This window comes from Podarcis cretensis (assembly GCF_951804945.1).
Source record: "Podarcis cretensis genome assembly, chromosome: 4".
Classification (NCBI taxonomy): Eukaryota; Metazoa; Chordata; class Lepidosauria; order Squamata; family Lacertidae; genus Podarcis; species Podarcis cretensis.
This window is the reverse complement of record NC_137173.1, coordinates 14,971,435-14,989,304: the sequence shown is the minus strand read 5'-3', so window position 1 is coordinate 14,989,304 and position 17,870 is coordinate 14,971,435. Positions and strand designations below refer to the sequence as shown.

Here is a 17,870-nt window from a genome sequence, read left to right as displayed (position 1 = left end):
CTTCAGAACGAATTAAGTACTTAACCCGAGGTACCACTGTATAAGGGTCTGGTACTTCTGTTTCAATGTATCTGAAGAAGTGTACATGCACACGAAAGCTCATACCAATAACAAACTTCGGTCTCTAAGGTGCTACTGGAAGGAAATTTTTTTATTTTGTTTTGACTACGGCAGACCAACATGGCTACCTAAAGGTAAAGGTAAAGGTACCCCTGCCCGTTCGGGCCAGTCTTGCCAGACTCTAGGGTTGTGCGCTCATCTCACTCTATAGGCCGGGAGCCAGCGCTGTCCGCAGACACTTCCGAGTCACGTGGCCAGCGTGACAAGCTGCGTCTGGCGAGCCAGCGCAGCCCACGGAACGCCATTTACCTTCCCTCTGGTAAGCAGTCCCTATTTATCTACTTGCACCCGGAGGTGCTTTCGAACTGCTAGGTTGGCAGGCGCTGGGACCGAACGACGGGAGCGCACCCCGCTGCAGGGATTCGAACCGCTGACCATGCGATCAGCAAGTCCTAGGCGCTGAGGTTTTACCCACAGCGCCACCCACGTCCCTGTAGGGATATTAGTTGTTAGCTTTGGGAGATGTGTGTCAGTGTGGTTGCCCATTGAAGTTCTGTGTTGGACTGGGGGCTTCTGTGGAGCTGTATGCTGGAACACCAATCCCCCAAAACACGCACCTATGTTGGATTCAGTGTTACTTGCGGTTTTATGCAATTTGCCACAGAGTGACGCTGCAAGACAGAGGTTGAGGACCTCAGGCCTGGGAGCCAAATTTGGCCCTCAAAGTGCCTTTGCCTGGCCCTCTTGACTCTCTCCCTGGCCACAGCCCCTTTCTCAAAGTCAGCCCCCCATCTAGTCCAACCCCCCGCAATGCAGGGCTATGCAGCTGTCCCATACGGGGATCGAACCTGCAATCTTGGTGTTATCGGCACCATGCTCTAACCAACTGTGCTATCCATCTGCTTAGCTCTGGCACCTCTTTTTCTAGAAAAATAACACTGCTTCTTGGTCATGTTTTGCACCATCCTTGAGTATTTTTGCTTGGCTGGAATGTCATTGGCCCCTGATAATGCCACTTGCTTGGCTAAATGGAGGATAGAGGGAGAGGGGAGTGTGACTGTGTGTACTAATCAACTGTGCAAAGGTAAAATTTATTTATTTTTTGCTCCTTCCACTTTTGGCTCTGGCCACATCTACTAGTGGCATGCAACTCCCTAAATTTACCTAGAAGGCAATGCGACCCTATTCTTTGCTGTAAATTTTGGAGATTACAGCTATTCTAAGAGAGCGTTTCATTTGGAAAGCTACTAGACTATAGCCACTAAAGTTCTAACCTCATTTGTCTAATGGGAAGGGGGGAAATCCTATTTGCTTTTTCTTCTTCTTTCTTTCTTTTCAAGAGTTCTCTAAATGAGTCTAGGGATGAGTAATAGGGAACTTGAGAGTGAAGCATAATGGAAAAAGAAGAAAGGCTTTTATCAGGTGGAACCACTAGTGGGTGCCGTTACAATAATGTATGATTTGAAATGCATTGGATGGTTAACTGTGTTCGTTTCGAGTCCAGTATATAGAAATGCAGAGCTGTATCCCTAGACAGAATGCGGTAAGACCCTGTTTATAAAATAAAGCCCTTTGCAGAGTGGCTGAGTGCTTGAAAGCCTGGTAGAGCACAGACTTTGCATTCAAAAGGCCCCAAGTGCAGTCTTTAGCATCTCCAAGTAGGGCTAAGGAAAGACTCCTACCTGCAACCCTAGAGAGCTGTTGGGAGTCAGTGTCATCAGTACTGAGCTAAATGGATCTATGACCATTTTTCCATATAGATACATAGGGATAGCTATAGCTATACTGCAGATATGCATCACACTAAGAACATAACATAGGAATACCTGGATCAGGCCAATGGTACGTTTCCAAGCACAATTCAAAGTGTTGGTGCTGACCTTTAAAGCCCTAAATGGCCTTGGTCCAATATACCTGAAGGAGCATCTCCACCTCCATTGTTCAGCCCAGACACTGAGGTTCAACTCTGAGGACCTTCTGGCAGTTCCCTCCCTGCGAGAAGTGAGGTTACAGGGAACCAGGCAGAGGGCCTTCTTGGTGGTGGCACCCGTCTTGTGGAATGCCCTCCCATCAGATGTCAAGGAAATAAACAACTACCTGACTTTTAGAAGACATCTGAAGGCAGCCCTGTTTAGGGAATTTTTAAATGTTTGATGTTTTAGCCTGTTTTTAATATTCTGTTGGGAGCCGCCCAGAGTGGCTGGGGAAGCCCAGCCAGATGGGTGGGGTATAAATAATAAATTATTATCATTTCGTCCAGCATCCTGTTCTCACAGTGGTGAACCAGATGCCCCTCTGGGAAACCAGGGAGCAGAGCATGCGCACAACAGCCTTCTCCCCTCCCATGGTTTTCAGCAGCTGGTATTTAGAAGCATTGTTGCCTACAGATGCGGAGGTAGACCATAGCCATCATTGCTAATAGACGTCAACGGCCTTATCCTCCATGAATTTGTCTAATCTCTCTTTTAAAGCCATCCAAGTTGGCAGCCATCGCTCCTCCTGGGGGAGAGGGTTCCATAGTTTGACTATGTGCTGTGTAAAAAAGTACTTTCTTTTATCTGTCTTAATTCTTCAAACGTTCAATGTCATCTGATGTCCCTAAGTTCTAAGGGAGGGAGAAATACCTTTTCTCTAAACTAAAAAGTCTGAGGTGTGCTATCTCACACACTGCTCTACAAATGCAACTGGAAAACTTAATTGCACACACAGTTTGTTTGCTTCTTCATTTATTTAAAGGGTGTGTACCCCACTCTTCAGGACGTGGGTGGCGCTGGGGTCTAAACCACAGAGTCTAGGACTTGCCGATCAGAAGGTCGGCAGTTTGAATCCCCACAACGGGGTGAGCTCCCATTGCTTGGTCCCTGCTCCTGCCCACTTAGCAGTTCGAAAGCACGTAAAAGTGCAAGTAAATAAATAGGTACCACTCCGGCGAGAAGGTAAATGGCGTTTCCGTGCACTGCTCTGGTTTCGTCAGAAGCGGCTTAGTCATGCTGGCCACATGACCTGGAAGCTGTACACTGGCTCACGTCGGCGAGATGAGCGCCGCAACCCTAGAGTCGGCCGCAACTGGACCTAACGGTCAGGGGTCCCTTTACCTTTACCCCACTCTTCAGCCAAAAAGGCTCTCAAAGTGTCTTACATGCAATTAAAACAAGACAGCCCCTACCCACAGGCTCATAATCTAAAAACGGCACACAAGGGAAAGGGGGCGGGCAGGGAAGAGGAAAATAAAAATTTATATTCAGGCACCAATTTGTAAAGAGTTGTTTCTGCAATGACCATCTGGCACAGTTGTGTGTTGCAAACAGAAACAAGTGTTTTCTGAAATTGTCAGCACAGAATGATCAATACTTTTATACAGACTTTGTGTTGGGAGCTGCCCTGAGCCGCTTTCCCACCAAAACCAGACATCAGCCAAGAATATGCTGCTCACAAGGGGAGTTTTCGGACAGGATGGCTCCCTTTTCGGAACTATAATCGCCTGTACAGCTGACTTCTCCTTTTCTCCCCTCCCCTCCTGCAACAGATTCGCTGTTAGATAATATCTTAGTAGCATGAATCATGTGTTATTATTAGTGCACATTAAAGTACGGGCACAAAGGAGGCAGGGAAACATGTATGCATTTATTTTTTTGTGAAATCTGCATACCACCCATCTGCCAAATGGAGTTCCAAATGCACATTAATTAAGCAGCACAGACAACATTTGTAAGAAAAAGGATAAGCAAGGATAAAATGAGAATATTGAACTGTTTCAGACAAAAGGGGGAAACACAAATAAATCGAGCACCAATTGTTATTTTGTTTAGTTTTCAATTACAAAACCCTGGAAGTGGCTAGGATTAGATTTCCTGGCAAATACAAGGGGTGGCAATTTATTATTATCATTATCATTTTATTATTATATCCATTTATAACACTGCTTAATGCCAAAACAGGTTTCCAAGTGGTTTACAAAGTATGATGCAGACATTAAAATATGAGCACCCATAATTAAGATGCACAGTACAACAATCCCATTAAAATATATGCACCTGCAATTAATATATATATAATAAAACCCCATTAAATCAGCACAAAAATGGAAACAGTAGACTCGGGTGCATTTTCCAAATACAGACCAGGCCTTCCATGTTTCAGGAGCAAGTCCTCTTTTTGTGAATTGCTTTGAGCCCATAACTCAAAGCAATATTTGCCTCACAAATGTAAGGCAAAAGCTGAGGTCGCTGACCCTATTAAAATGGTGGTCGGAGTGCAATGTATTGTGGGCCAATGTACCATATTTGCTTGTGCACAAATGGAAGGGCATCTCTGTAGTGTAGGGTAGGGTTAGGGGTAATGAATCATCTACCATCTGTTGGGGACTGATCAGACGTGTGCGGTTATTGCAAATCTGCTGTTTTGGCAGAGGAATGCTAAGTATGGGAAACCAGCAGAACTTACACTGCCTTAAACTAAGCGGGCCAAAATTATCTCTATTCCAAACACTGCTCAGGAGCTGGGCTGCTGCCAGCAGAGCTTGCTTAAGCCTGCAGAGGGGAAACGTGCCTTTCAAATAGAGTTTGACTTAAACAGCCCTTTTTGCTAGGGTATGTACTGCTGGGTTGCCAGGCCATGTAACCAAGTTGAAGTCACCTCACCACTCCCCTGGAATGAGACCCAGTTGAGCTGGGACGAGGGAGTTACACTGGTATATCTCCAGCTGAGCTAAGATTAAATTAGCATCAGCCAGATGAGCCAGAGATCTTCTGGATCCTAACACCTTCATCCTAGCAGATTGTGGGTTTGGATTGCTCCCTACACTTATAGTAGTAGTAGGAGTAGCAGCAATAATAATAATACAGAGGTACCTCGGGTTACATACGCTTCAGGTTACATACGCTTCAGGTTACAGACTCCGCTAACCCAGAAATAGTGCTTCGGGTTAAGAACTTTGCTTCAGGATGAGAACAAAAATCGTGCTCCAGTGGTGCGGCGGCAGCAGGAGGCCCCATTAACTAAAGTGGTGCTTCAGGTTAAGAACAGTTTCAGGTTAAGAACGGACCTCCGGAACAAATTAAGTACTTAACCCGAGGTACCACTGTAATAATAATAATAATGATTAATAATACCTCTTGCCTAGTTTCTGTACACTGGGATCATCAAATTGTTGAATGACAGGGCAGTCATTTCAATAAATGATAAATAATAAACAGGTTCATTTATAGGATAATGATGGTGATGGGGTTTTCAGCCGAGACTAATGGAGGCTTCGCCCCTTTGGAAATGTGTAGGAAGAGAAAATTCTGTTCAGGGACAAAGCATTACAGAAGGCTATTAATTTAGGGAAGGCACTTTAAATGCATAGGCATTTGCAGAGGAGACTGAATTGCCTTTAGAGGCATACAATGAGCAGTTAAGCGCTGCAATAGAAGAAAACAGATTGTGTTGTAATTAAAGTGGGCTTAGCTAACCTGAACGACAGAGAGCTTCATTGCAGAGCAGGGCTGGAGTGATCCAGCCCTCCAGATCCTGACAAGCTGCAGGGAGATTGTATAATGGGGACATCCTTGCGAATTCTTCACTGCTTCACTGCATAGGCAGCAAGTGACGATTTGCCCCACGTTTTGAAGAGGGCTGAGGCATACTGGTAATTTCCGTTTGCTGCTACAGGTTTAATTTGGAGCTGGAATCTGCATTTGGTTTCATGCTGTTTTCATGCATCTGCGAGTGACTTGAGCATGTCACATGGCGTGCGCATGCCCAGCCCCCTCCTTGAAAATTTGGGGGGCAACTCATCACCTCATCCCCGCCCCCCAGATGGTGCCCCTGGTCTTATATATGCTCTTACTCTGATTTATGGTTGAGATGATAGATGATAGATAGATAGTTAGATAGATGATGATAGATAGATGATAGATAGATAGATAGATAGATAGATAGATAGATAGATAGATGATAGATAGATATAGATAGATGATAGATGATAGATAGATCTCTTCCTGGAAACCCTTTTAGCATGTGGGGAAATGATATAAAATATACAAAATGTATCTTTTTAGGGACCACCTTACTTCTGTAATTTTAAATTATACTGTTGTTGTTGTTGTTGTTGTTTTTAAAAAAATAATTGTTGTAACCTCCCTTAAGGTGAAAGGTAGGAAATAAATTTTAACAATAATTGTAGTGATCATCAGATTATTTTGCCTGATGCGTAATCTGGTAATAGATTCAGTGATGTATAGAACCTCTATAATTTTCTTTATTAGTCTTCTAGAAATTCTTTTAGCTTCCTTAAAGCTTCTCCATTCACTTCAGCTGTTTTTGGACTACAACTCCCATTATCCCTAGCTAGCAGGATCAGCGGTCAGGGGTGATGGGAATTGTAGTCCAAAAAAAGCTGGAAACCCAAGTTTGGGAAACACTGGTCTAAAATATTGATGGGCTTTCTAGTTTTAAAATATTCTAGAAATGTGTGCTCTATTTTTTTTTTTAACCACTCCATTTTCTCTTAAAGGCTGAGAAGACTATGATTGTATCCTTCATTATCAGCAGAGGAGATGTTGGCCATCTTATAGAAAATGCTTGGAAACACCAGTTGACCGCCGGCTCAGTTGCTTTGATTCCTTCAAAAGACGTCGTCGTTGCTGCTTAAAAACGCTCTCACCTTGTGGTCCCACTATGTTTCCTATACTGGCTTAAACCATTTCCTAAAATGCTCCTTCTGCCGTTCCTTGCAGTCTTGTTATTGAAGGAAGATGCCTGTGGGAACTTTGGTCTTTTGGTTTCTGCACAGTCCAATGAGAGGAGAGTGGTTGCCTACATGCCAGGAGACATCATCATTGGGGCTCTCTTCTCTGTGCACCACCAGCCAAGCGTTGACAAAGTCCACGAGAGGAAGTGCGGAGAGGTGAGGGAGCAGTATGGCATTCAGCGAGTGGAGGCGATGCTCCATACACTCGACAGGATTAACCAGAACCAGACCTTGTTGCCAAACATAACATTAGGTTGTGAGATCAGAGACTCGTGCTGGCACTCGGCGGTTGCTCTCGAGCAAAGCATCGAGTTCATACGGGATTCTCTCATCTCGGCGGAAGAGGAAGAAGGGCTGATGAAGTGTGTGGATGGCTCGACATCTTCCTTCCGTTCCAAAAAGCCCATCGTCGGCGTCATCGGGCCTGGGTCCAGTTCGGTGGCCATCCAGGTCCAAAACTTGTTGCAGCTCTTCAACATACCTCAGATTGCTTACTCGGCAACCAGCATGGACTTAAGTGACAAGACCTTGTTCAAGTACTTCATGAGAGTGGTGCCCTCAGATGCACAACAGGCTCGGGCGATGGTGGACATAGTTAAGAGATACAACTGGACTTACGTCTCTGCTGTGCATACTGAAGGTAAGGGAGAACATTCACATTCACATTCACATGCAATAAGGATACGTTCTGGGTTGCAGTATTAACTTATAGAGCATATACCATGTTCCATGTTTGTAGAATCAGTATGATCTCAAACTGATTATTTTCTGTTGCCTCAAATTTTGAACCCCTTTATACATGCAGCAAGGGCAGTGGCGGAGGAAGCCTCTTGGGCACCTGGGAAAGGGCGTGGTGAACCACCCATCGCGGCGGGGCTTGCAGTGCCACACGGCACCCATAGGGACAGGCAGAGGTGGAGCTAGCGGCATCGGCACGTGTCCCAAGGGGGCGGGGCCATCTTAAGCATATCTGGTGCCGTGGTGCAAAGATCCCTCTGGCGCCCCCCGGCAACTCCAAAACAAGGGAGGGGGCAGTGGAAAATGTCCTCTGCCTCCCCCACCGCCCCGATCCCCAGTGTTGTGCTGGTCCCGTGGGTTACCCAAGAGTCTGGTCCGTGGTCAAAGGTCCAACATGGAGGCAGTCCGTAGTAGCTGGAGCTGGGTGCAGGGCAGGGAGTCGGGTGAAGTCAGGAACAGGCAAGCAAGCTGGGAGCCAGGGCGGGTCAGGAGCTCTGGCAGAAAAGCAGGACAGGGTTCAGGCAGGAACTAGCAACCAACAATGTTGCTCCCGCAACTTAGAACTGGGGCTGGTCGGTTTTATCTGCCCTGAGGCATAGGGCAGCCCTGATCCTCTGGTGACGCACCCCTCCTGGCCTGGAGGCAAGCACTCCTCCTGTGGGAACTTGGTTCCCTCCGCCTCTCTGCCCTGAGCCTCTGCAGCTCAGGAGAGGCTGGAGGGTTACCAGACCCAGAGGCAACCTCAGCTTCCCCTGACGGGGCTGAGAGTGGAGCACCTGCAGGCAATGGGTCCTCAATCACCTCCGGAGCCAGAGCAGACTCAGCTGATGTCTGCACCTGAGGATCCAGCACAGGCAAGGACCCTTCGGGCTCAAGCCCCAGCCCCAGCTCAGCTGGTTCTGGAGGCGGGGAATCCTGTGCAGGCTCAGGATCAGCATCCGAGTCTGAATCCCAGGCCATCACAGGCGTGGTGGTGGTGATCAAGCAGGAAAACGTACTGGCGGACACGCTCTCCAGTGTCGGGGCTCCCGAGAAGGCAGCCCAGGAAGGCTGCACAGCATCTTTCACCAGGAAGCAGGAGGAGGAAAACGACTGGGAGCAGGGCTGTCTTTAGCAGATGCAGTGGCTTGGGAAGAAAGCTGCATGCCCACCAGCCATATAGTTGGTGGGGCGCAGCTGGTGGGCGTGCAGGAAAGGGGAGGCTGCTGGCAAAGCCGCGCAGCTCCCCTACTCGCTAGGGCACCCCTGAGAGGCCGGTGCCCTGGCGTAACGAACCACTAACACCAAAGGGAAAGACGGCTCTGCAAGGGGGTGCATCAGCGTTGCTGCACATCCCAGAGAGGTGCACCGACAGCAGGGAGCGTCCTGGGGGGGTACCTGTGGCGATGTCACCCCCCCTCAGGGATGGCACCCGGGGTGGACCACACCCACCGCACGCTCCTTGCTCTGTCTCTGAGCAGTGATACCCCACCTATCTGCAAAACGCCTATTTTGCAGAGGATAAGCTCTAGTGATGTTTACACACCCCGTTCCCAAAACTAGAAACAAAACACCTATACCCTACAAAAAACTTGAAAACCCAGACAAAAAAGGAGGAAGAGCACCCAAAATGGATAAGCCCTTCTCAAACAATCACAATAAAAAGAAGAAGTCCCAAACACCTCATTAAAAATAACCTAAAATGTGGGGGGGGGGCATTTGGCCCTGGTGGGCACTAGGGTGTGTGTATGAGGGCATTGTTGTGTCCATTGGGGAACCTAGATATGCATATATAAATGCATAAAAATACCACACATCACCACAATAAGCTAGGTAACCCTACTTGTACCAGTTAGTTAATAAAGGTTTATTGGCTGTGATCTTCCCTCTCTACACTTTATAATACAAAGATATGTTGATCTAATATTGGACTGAAGGTAAGTCTTTTGGTTTCCATCTCTGAGAATTCTTGCTATGATCTGATCTTAGTGTCTTGTTCCAAATTCTTTTGTGAAACCCATGGACCCTTTCTTATTCTGCGTTCAGGATGATTTGTGCTCATGATGCTATCAGGGTGACCATGCACAAAACATGCTTTCAATACTATTTCTGCCAGCAAAACCTTTGCGGCAGTCCTACCATTTCGTGTCAAAACAGTGCATGTCCTATAACTTCCTTCTGAAGTTCTGCAAATGTTCTGAGTTTCTGTGTTTATAGCCCCTCCAGATAGCAATAATGTGCTGGGATTAGGAAAGCACCACAGAACAACTAATAAAGCAGAATAAATCCACCACAGATGCTCTATTATTATGTTGATAATATATTGCTGAACACAAGAAACACTTGCGTGTGTGAGAAAGTGGAGGGGCAGGAAATACTTTGACTCCTGGATCCACAGAGAGCTGCATTACTGTGTTTATTTTATTTTTATTTTTTAAGGGTTCCTTGTCTTCAACATTTTGTATACATGGGCAGGTTCACCCATCAGCTCAATGTCACTCAGAAAGTTTCATGGATAAGTGATGATTTGAACCCTGGGTCTCCATGGTCCAATCCACACCCCACCCCAATTTTTAAAATTATATTTCCAGAAATTCCACATACAATCCAACACACACACACATATATAGTTAAAAAATTATATTACCAACTTCCCATCCCATTTTCTATGCTGCTTTTCTTATCCCTCCATTACTGTACCCTGTCTTCCCTCTTTTTACATGGTAATCATAATAGTCTCTAATTCTTTCTGTTGGTCGTAATTCAAATCCTGCTCATGGATTCTTCATGCTATGATATTTCTTCAAATAACCCAAAAAGAGCTTCCATTCTTCAAGAATTTTTTTTTGTTAGACTCTCTTATTTTAGCTGTTAGCTTTGCTGATTCAACATAATCCATAAATTTGCTTTCCATGGTCCTAATTCAATACTCTAACCATTTCATCATACTTCTCCCTCCCTCCCTCCCTCTATTCCTTTCATCACCCAGCAGGGAAAAGCTTGACCTCCATGTTGGGTGTTGAAGAGAGACTCCATTTTCTGAGCTGGGCTGTGGCTCAGTGGTAGAACATCTGCCTTGAGTGCAGAAGATTCCAGGTTCAATCCCTGACATCTCCAAGTAGGGCTGGGAAAGAGACTCCTGCCTGGAACCCTGGAGGAGCAGATGCTGGTCAGATGGACCAATGGCCTGACTCTGTATAAGACAGCTTCCCATGAAGAGCTGCCATGGGAGAAAGAGAGCCATCGCTCCCCGCCCCCCCTATAACCAGCTTGGTCAACTTCCATGTGGCACTGTGGGCATGAAAGTACCAGGCAGAGCAAACTCTTCCACCATTTGCAGTCTGCTAGGGAGGAGAGGTCATGAACCGGATCAGAACCCACTGCAGGCTTCATCCTAACCACAAGCCAGTGGTTCCCCTGCCTTCCTGTTGGCACTGCAGCCGGACAATTTGGAGAGGATGTTCCTCTTGTTGGCACTATGTTCTTAGCAAGCAGAACATGCGCCTGGCAATTGGTTGATATGCGGAAGGTTTTCCATGTCACTTGCCACTTAAGTAAAGCACTTGACCCAGAAGTCCTTTAGATGACATTTTGAAAATGTCTGGCTAATTAGCCTAATGAATCTAACACTGGAGGCAACAGTTGGAGTATTCGTATTCATCACGTGGATGGCAGCTTTAAACAACAGAGGAAGAACTGCTGGGAAAATGGGTGGAATTAGAATTAGATGGAAACGAAACTTCAGGCAGGGTGATGCGAGAGACACCAGTTTATTTGTTTTGAAGTGATAGCTTTCCTTCCTGGAGTCCTGGTTTCATGATTCAGACGGACCACATGGATAGACCACATCAGCAGGACATGGAACGTGGTGTCCAACTGATCCTTTTGTCGTGTGCAGGAATAAAAACATAGAATGACCAACTTATTTATAGCCACCAGACAAGTTACAGCATGTGTTGTAGAAATTTACTAGGCCTTCATTGGTGTGGGCTAGTTTGGACAGTGGCCTTCCTAACGCAAGCTACAATCTTATGTACAGTGGTACCTTGGTTGTCAAACTTAATCCGTTCTGGGAATCCATTCAACTCCCGGAACCATTTGAAAACCAAGGTGCAGTTCCCAATTGGCTGCAGGAGCTTCCTGCACTCAATTGGAAGCCATGGAAGCCACATCAGATGTTTGGTTTCCAAAGAATGTTCAAAAACCGGAACACTTACTTCTGGTTTTTAGCATTCGGGAGCCAAAATGTATGTGTACCAAGGCGTTCGAGAGCCAAGGTACGACTGTACACTTAAGGGAGAATAAGCCCCACTGAACTCAGTTGCACTTACTTATTTATTACATCTATATACTACCTTTATCTTCCAAAGTTCTCAAGGTGGTATATATACATGGTTTTCCTTCTCCCCACTTCACTCTCACAACAACCCTGTGAGGAAGTTTAAGCTAAGACATACTGTATTTTTCGCTCTGTAGGACGCACTTTTTCCCCTCCAAAAATTAAGGGGAAATGTGTGTGCATCCTATGGAGCGAATGCAGGCTCCTTGGCTCCTTGGAGCGTTCCCTCTGTGCTCCGGAGGCTTCGCGTTGCTTTTGCTGAAGCCTGGAGAGCGAGAGGGGTCGGTGTACACCGACCCCTCTCGCTCTCCAGGCTTCAGGGATAGCTGCCTGAAGCCTTCAGAGTGCAGCGTGAGTTCCTGCTGTGCTCCGGAGGCTTCGGTTTCCTTTTGCTGAAGCTGGGGGAGCAAGACTCTCCTGGCTTCAGCAGAGAGGGAAAGCTGCGCAGCGCCCCTTCAGCCAAGCGGGAGTTGAAATGGAAGGGGCTCCGTTTCTCCTGCTGCTTCGCTGAAGGGGCGCTAAGCAGAGAGGGGGAGATTTTTTTTTCTTGTTCTCCCCCTCTAAAACAAGGTGCGTCCTATGATCGAGGGGGTCCTATAGAGCAAAAACTACAGTAATGACTGTCCCAAGGTCACCCAGTGAGCTTCATGACTGAGTGGGGATTCAAACCCTAGTTTCCCAGGTCCTGGTCCAATACTCTAACCATTACGCCACACTGGTTCTAATTCTGAGTAGATTCAAGAAGAGCTCTGCTGGATCAGGCTAAACCAGTGTTTCCCAAACTTGGGTGTCCAGCTGTTTTTGGACTACAACTCTCATCATCCCTAGCTAGCAGGACCAGGGGTGATGGGACAGCTGGAGACCCAAGTCTGGGAAACACCGGGGGAATGTCTACTGGTCCAGCACTCTTTTCTCACAGTTGTCAATCAGATGCCACTTCTGGGAGGCTGGGAAGCAGGACCTGAGTGCAACAGCTTCAACTTCCATGCATAGGATTGAACTATAAACTCACATATTGTATAAGGTTTAAAGAATAATATGCACCAGGAAAGTTCATTGCGAAGTGGAGTATATAAAGAATATTTATCTATCCCTGGAACAGTAATATTGAAATGATATTCCAACATAAATGCAGTTTTCATTGATACAATTTTTCCTCAGATAATTCACCACTCTATATTCATCTGGATTTTACAGCTTTATAAAATCTGAGAATAAGTTTGCTATCATGTTTTGCCTTATAAAATAGGATGGTATGAAATGAACTAAAGTAAGATTTCTTTCAAAGCATTTCCCCTCTTTTTGCTCTGTTTATAAATGTGTTTGCATTGTATACTAATAACATATAATGATAATATTGTATAGTGTATATTGTATAGTGATAGAGAGTTGTGCCTGGAGATGGGAAGACTCAGTGGTGATATGATTGTTGTTGTTTAGTCGTTTAGTCGTGTCCGACTCTTCGTGACCCCATGGACCAGAGCACGCCAGGCACTCCTGTCTTCCACTGCCTCCCACAGTTTGGTCAAACTCATGCTGGTAGCTTCGAGAACACTGTCCAGCCATCTCGTCCTCTGTCATCCCCTTCTCCTTGTGCCCTCCATCTTTCCCAACATCAGGGTCTTTTCCAGGGAGTCTTCTCTTCTCATGAGGTGGCCAAAGTATTGGAGCCTCAGCTTCACAATCTGTCCTTCCAGTGAGCACTCAGGGCTGATTTCCTTAAGAATAGAGAGGTTTGATCTTCTTGCAGTCCATGGGACCCTCAAGAGTCTCCTCCAGCACCATAATTCAAAAGCATCAATTCTTCGGCGATCAGCCTTCTTTATGGTCCAGCTTTTACTTCCATACATCACTACTGGTGATATGATAAAGGTAAAGGTAAAGGTACCCCTGCCCGTACGGGCCAGTCTTGACAGACTCTGGGGTTGTGCGCCCATCTCACTTAAGAGGCCAGGGGCCAGCGCTGTCCGGAGACACTTCCGGGTCACGTGGCCAGCGTGACATCGCTGCTCTGGCCAGAGCCAGAGCCAGAGCCAGAGCCGCACACGGAAACGCCGTTTACCTTCCCGCTGGTAAGCGGTCCCTATTTATCTACTTGCACCCGGAGGTGCTTTCGAACTGCTAGGTTGGCAGGCGCTGGGACCGAGCAGCGGGAGCGCACCCCGCCGCAGGGATTCGAACCGCCGACCTTTCGATCGGCAAGCCCTAGGCGCTGAGGCTTTAACCCACAGCGCCACCTGCGTCCCCGGTGATATGATAGCCATCTCCAAATATCTGAAGGGCTGTCGCATTGAAGATGGAACAAGCAGGGCCCAAACCAACAGATTCAAATGAGATTCTGATTAAATTTTAGGAAGACCTTTCTGATGGTAAGAACTGTTTCAAGAATGAACCAAACTACGATGGACGGCTGTAAACTCTCCTTCCTTGGAGGTTTTTAAACAGAGTTTGGATGGAGTTAGACAAGACGGGTCCCTCCCAACTCTAGAATTCTTTGATTCTAATCAGCCTTTCTCAACCTTGGGTACCCAGATGTTTTTGGCCTACAACTCCCATCATCCCTGACCACTGGTCCTGTGAGCTAGGGATCATGGGAGTTGTAGTCCAAAAACATCTGTGGACCCAAGGTTGAGAACCACTGTAAGGGATCGAGAGAGTGTTCGGCCTCAAAAGATGAGCTGAGCTGAACTCAAGAGTGTTTTGCTTTGCCTTGCTGCTACTAGGAACGTTCTCCTTTGTAACACATAAATCGTTGCCTACAGTGGAGTTTCTCAGTTGAGTTTCCCACAACACAACAGACCATGGGTAGGAAAACTAAGGTGCGGGGGACGGATCCAGCCCAGTCGCCTTCTAAATCCAGTCTGCAGATGGTCCAGGAATCAGCGTGTTTTTATATGAGTAGAATGTGTCCTTTTATTTAAAATGCATCTCTGGGTTATTTGTGGGTCATAGGAATTTGTTAACCCCCCCCCCAATATATATATATATATATATATATATATATATATATATATATATATATATATAGTCCGGCCTCCCACAAGTTCTGAGGGACAGTGGACCGCCCCCCTGCTGAAAAAGTTTGCTGACCCCTGCAATAGACAAATGCAATGCCCTATGGGTGCCCATCCATCTCAGCCATCATGGCCAATGCTCAGGGGTGATGGGAATAGAAGAACACCTGAAGCTGCCCATGCTACCTGCCACTGCCATAGACTCAGGTTGTGTTTCTGCCTGGTTAAATTTGAAAAGCTGTGGTGGTGTTAGGTTTGTATATTTTCTCCTCTCGTACGTCCTGTGCAAGCACACCAGAAGCCTAGTCAGCAGTCTGCATCGTAAACTCCCTTGGCTGGAGAGAAAGAGGGTTGTTGTTTTTTTGCTGATAAATATTTGATGGTCTAATGCTGCTGGGAACTACAGTACAATGCAAACACAACTGTCTCTGAATGGGAATGAGATGGATGACATCTCCTCCCTCCCTCACTGGCCCCAGTCCAGCTCCTTCCAATGAAATGAATGGGGCATGTTGAAGCCATGCCCAATAGTGAATGTCTGTACAGAAGTCAGCCCTATTGGGATCAATGGGACATAGTCCTAGTTAATTTAGGATTGCAGCCTAGTAGCATAGGGAGCTGATTTATACAGAGTCTGACAATTGCTCCATCTTTGCTGACTGACAGGTTCATCAGGATTTCTCACAGGGATCTCTCCCCGCCCAGCTGTGAATTAAACCTGGTACTTTCAATATGCCTTGGCTCCGTTGATTTCAGTGGGGTATAAGTACAACACATATAAATTGGACCAGGAACTTTGGTTGTTGTTTTTATATACCTGTATACCTGAAGGAGCATCTCCACCCCCATCGTTCAGCCCAGACACTGAGATCCAGTGCCGAAGGCCTTCTGGCAGTTCTCTCATTGCGAGAAGTGAGGTTACAGGGAACCAGGCAGAGGGCCTTCTCAGTGGTGGTGCCCACCCTGTGGAACGCCCTCCCTTCAGATGTCAAGGAGATAAACAACTACCTGACATTCAGAAGACATCTTAAGGTAGCCCTGTTCAGGGAAGTTTTTAATGTGTGACATTTTAGTGTATTTTTGGTCTCTGTGGAAGCCGCCCAGGGTGGCTGGGGAAACCCAGCCAGATGGGTGGGGTACAAATAATAAATTATTATTATTATTATTATTATTATTATTATTATTGTGTTCCCTTAATTTTTTATTCGTGCCTTTTCATTTTAAAACGTTTGCCTAACTCTCACCTATAAAGGACCTTGAACTAGCTGATAACCAAGTTAAAACATACAAAATTCAATGAAATACGTGGGCATTGCAACACAACCCATTATAAAAGCAATTACAACTGCAGCAATTGTCCAATCAGCCAAATGTTGACTAGCAGTGAAATGTTACACCAGTTAATGCCTTTATCCTTGGTGACATGCTCTAATAGCTTTCTCTCTCACCCAAGGAAATTAGGTTTGTAATGTACTCTCCAAACAACAACATACCTGGTGAAGACATTTTGCCATCTGAGAACTTCAAAAATAAGCCCAAGCGAAAGTCCTGCCTTTAACCTTTGTGTCTCTTATGCTGAGTCAAACCTTTGGTCTACACTGACTGGCAACAACTCTACAACGTTTTAGACAGGGGTATTTGCTGGCCCTGCCTGTAGATGGTGGGGGTTGAACCTGAGCTCTACGCATGCGAAACAGATGCTCTACCACCGCGTTTCCATGAAGGCAAGCTGGAATGAATTTTCCCTACCTGGAAATTATTCTCTTCAAATTTTGCTGTTTCCAGGTATGCTATAATAAGTCATAGTTGGCACAAGCCTTTGATAAGCCTTTCCTCCATTGCAAGGGGTTGGACTAGATGACCCTTGAGTCCATTCCAACTCTGCAATTCCATGATTCTATAATCAGATATTTTCCAATTGGTATTTGGCAGTAATTGATCACTAGCCAAATCGTAACAATCAGCATTTGACAGTACCGAGAAGCCACAATCAATATTTGACAGGCTCAACTAAGATGCAGCAGCAATCATATTTTTAATGTGGAGGGCAGCAATTTTTGACTATGTTTTCCCTAGCAGTTGGCATGCAGTAGCGGTCTTTATCTGATGTGAATGTTTTGCAGCTGACATGTGATTGCTGTCAACATTTGGCATCCTCTAGTAGCAGAATGTAGGCTGTTTTGAAATTTTCTCCAACCATCCCTTCACTCACACAATGGAAGGAGGCAAATGTTGACCTCCCTGAATTTCTGTCCCAGAATTCAGATAACAGATGTTGAGGTCCAATGCCAATATCAGTACCGGAATTTGATACGTCTGGAAATCCAGCAGACTTTAACCATTAATGTAAAAGGAATGCAGGAAGCTGTTAAACTTCTCAAGGCATAGAATCATAGAGTCAGAAGAAGACTTGCAGATGATCTAAGCCAACCCCCTGCTTGGTGAAGGAAATCTAGAGCTGGAGCATCTCCCAAGAGACGGTTGTTCAGCCTCTGCTTGAAGATGACTAGAGAGCGGGAACCCACCACCGCTATAGGTAATTGGCTGCATTCTCAAACTGCCCATATTATCAAGAGGTTCAACCAAGATCTACCCTACTGCAACTTGACCTCATTAGAACCAGTCCTGAACTCTGGGAAGTAGAGACTCCTGAATCCTCAGAAAGAAGGCTATATCATCTATCTATCTATCTATCTATCTATCTATCTATCTATCTATCTATCTATCTATCTATCTATCATCTATATCTATCTATCTATCTATCTATCTATCTATCTATCTATCATCTATCTATCTATCTATCTATCTATCTATCTATCATCATCTATCATCTATCTCTAGCTTACTAGCTAGCTAGCTGTCATCTATCTATCATCTATCTATCATCTCCAAACCAAAAATATAAAGGAAGCTAACTTCTCCACTTTTCCAATGAGCCTTTCATAGAGGAACGAACCATTCTGACAAACCTTTCCAATATTTTGGGATGATGTCAACTTCAGCCATC

At 45.8% G+C, this 17,870-nt stretch overlaps 1 protein-coding gene across 5 annotated transcripts in view; it reads left to right on the top strand.

Moving 5' to 3' along the window:
* The window catches only part of GRM5 (glutamate metabotropic receptor 5), a 274,582-nt gene that overhangs the window by 15,241 nt on the left and 241,471 nt on the right, over nucleotides 1–17,870 (top strand). For all 5 annotated transcript variants that reach the window (XM_079973382.1, XM_079973380.1, XM_079973381.1 and 2 more), the window contains exon 2: nucleotides 6,557–7,433. In XM_079973382.1, the coding sequence (XP_079829508.1) occupies nucleotides 6,755–7,433 (679 nt within the window). In that variant the 5' untranslated portion in view covers nucleotides 6,557–6,754. The remainder of the gene's footprint in view (nucleotides 1–6,556; nucleotides 7,434–17,870) is intronic.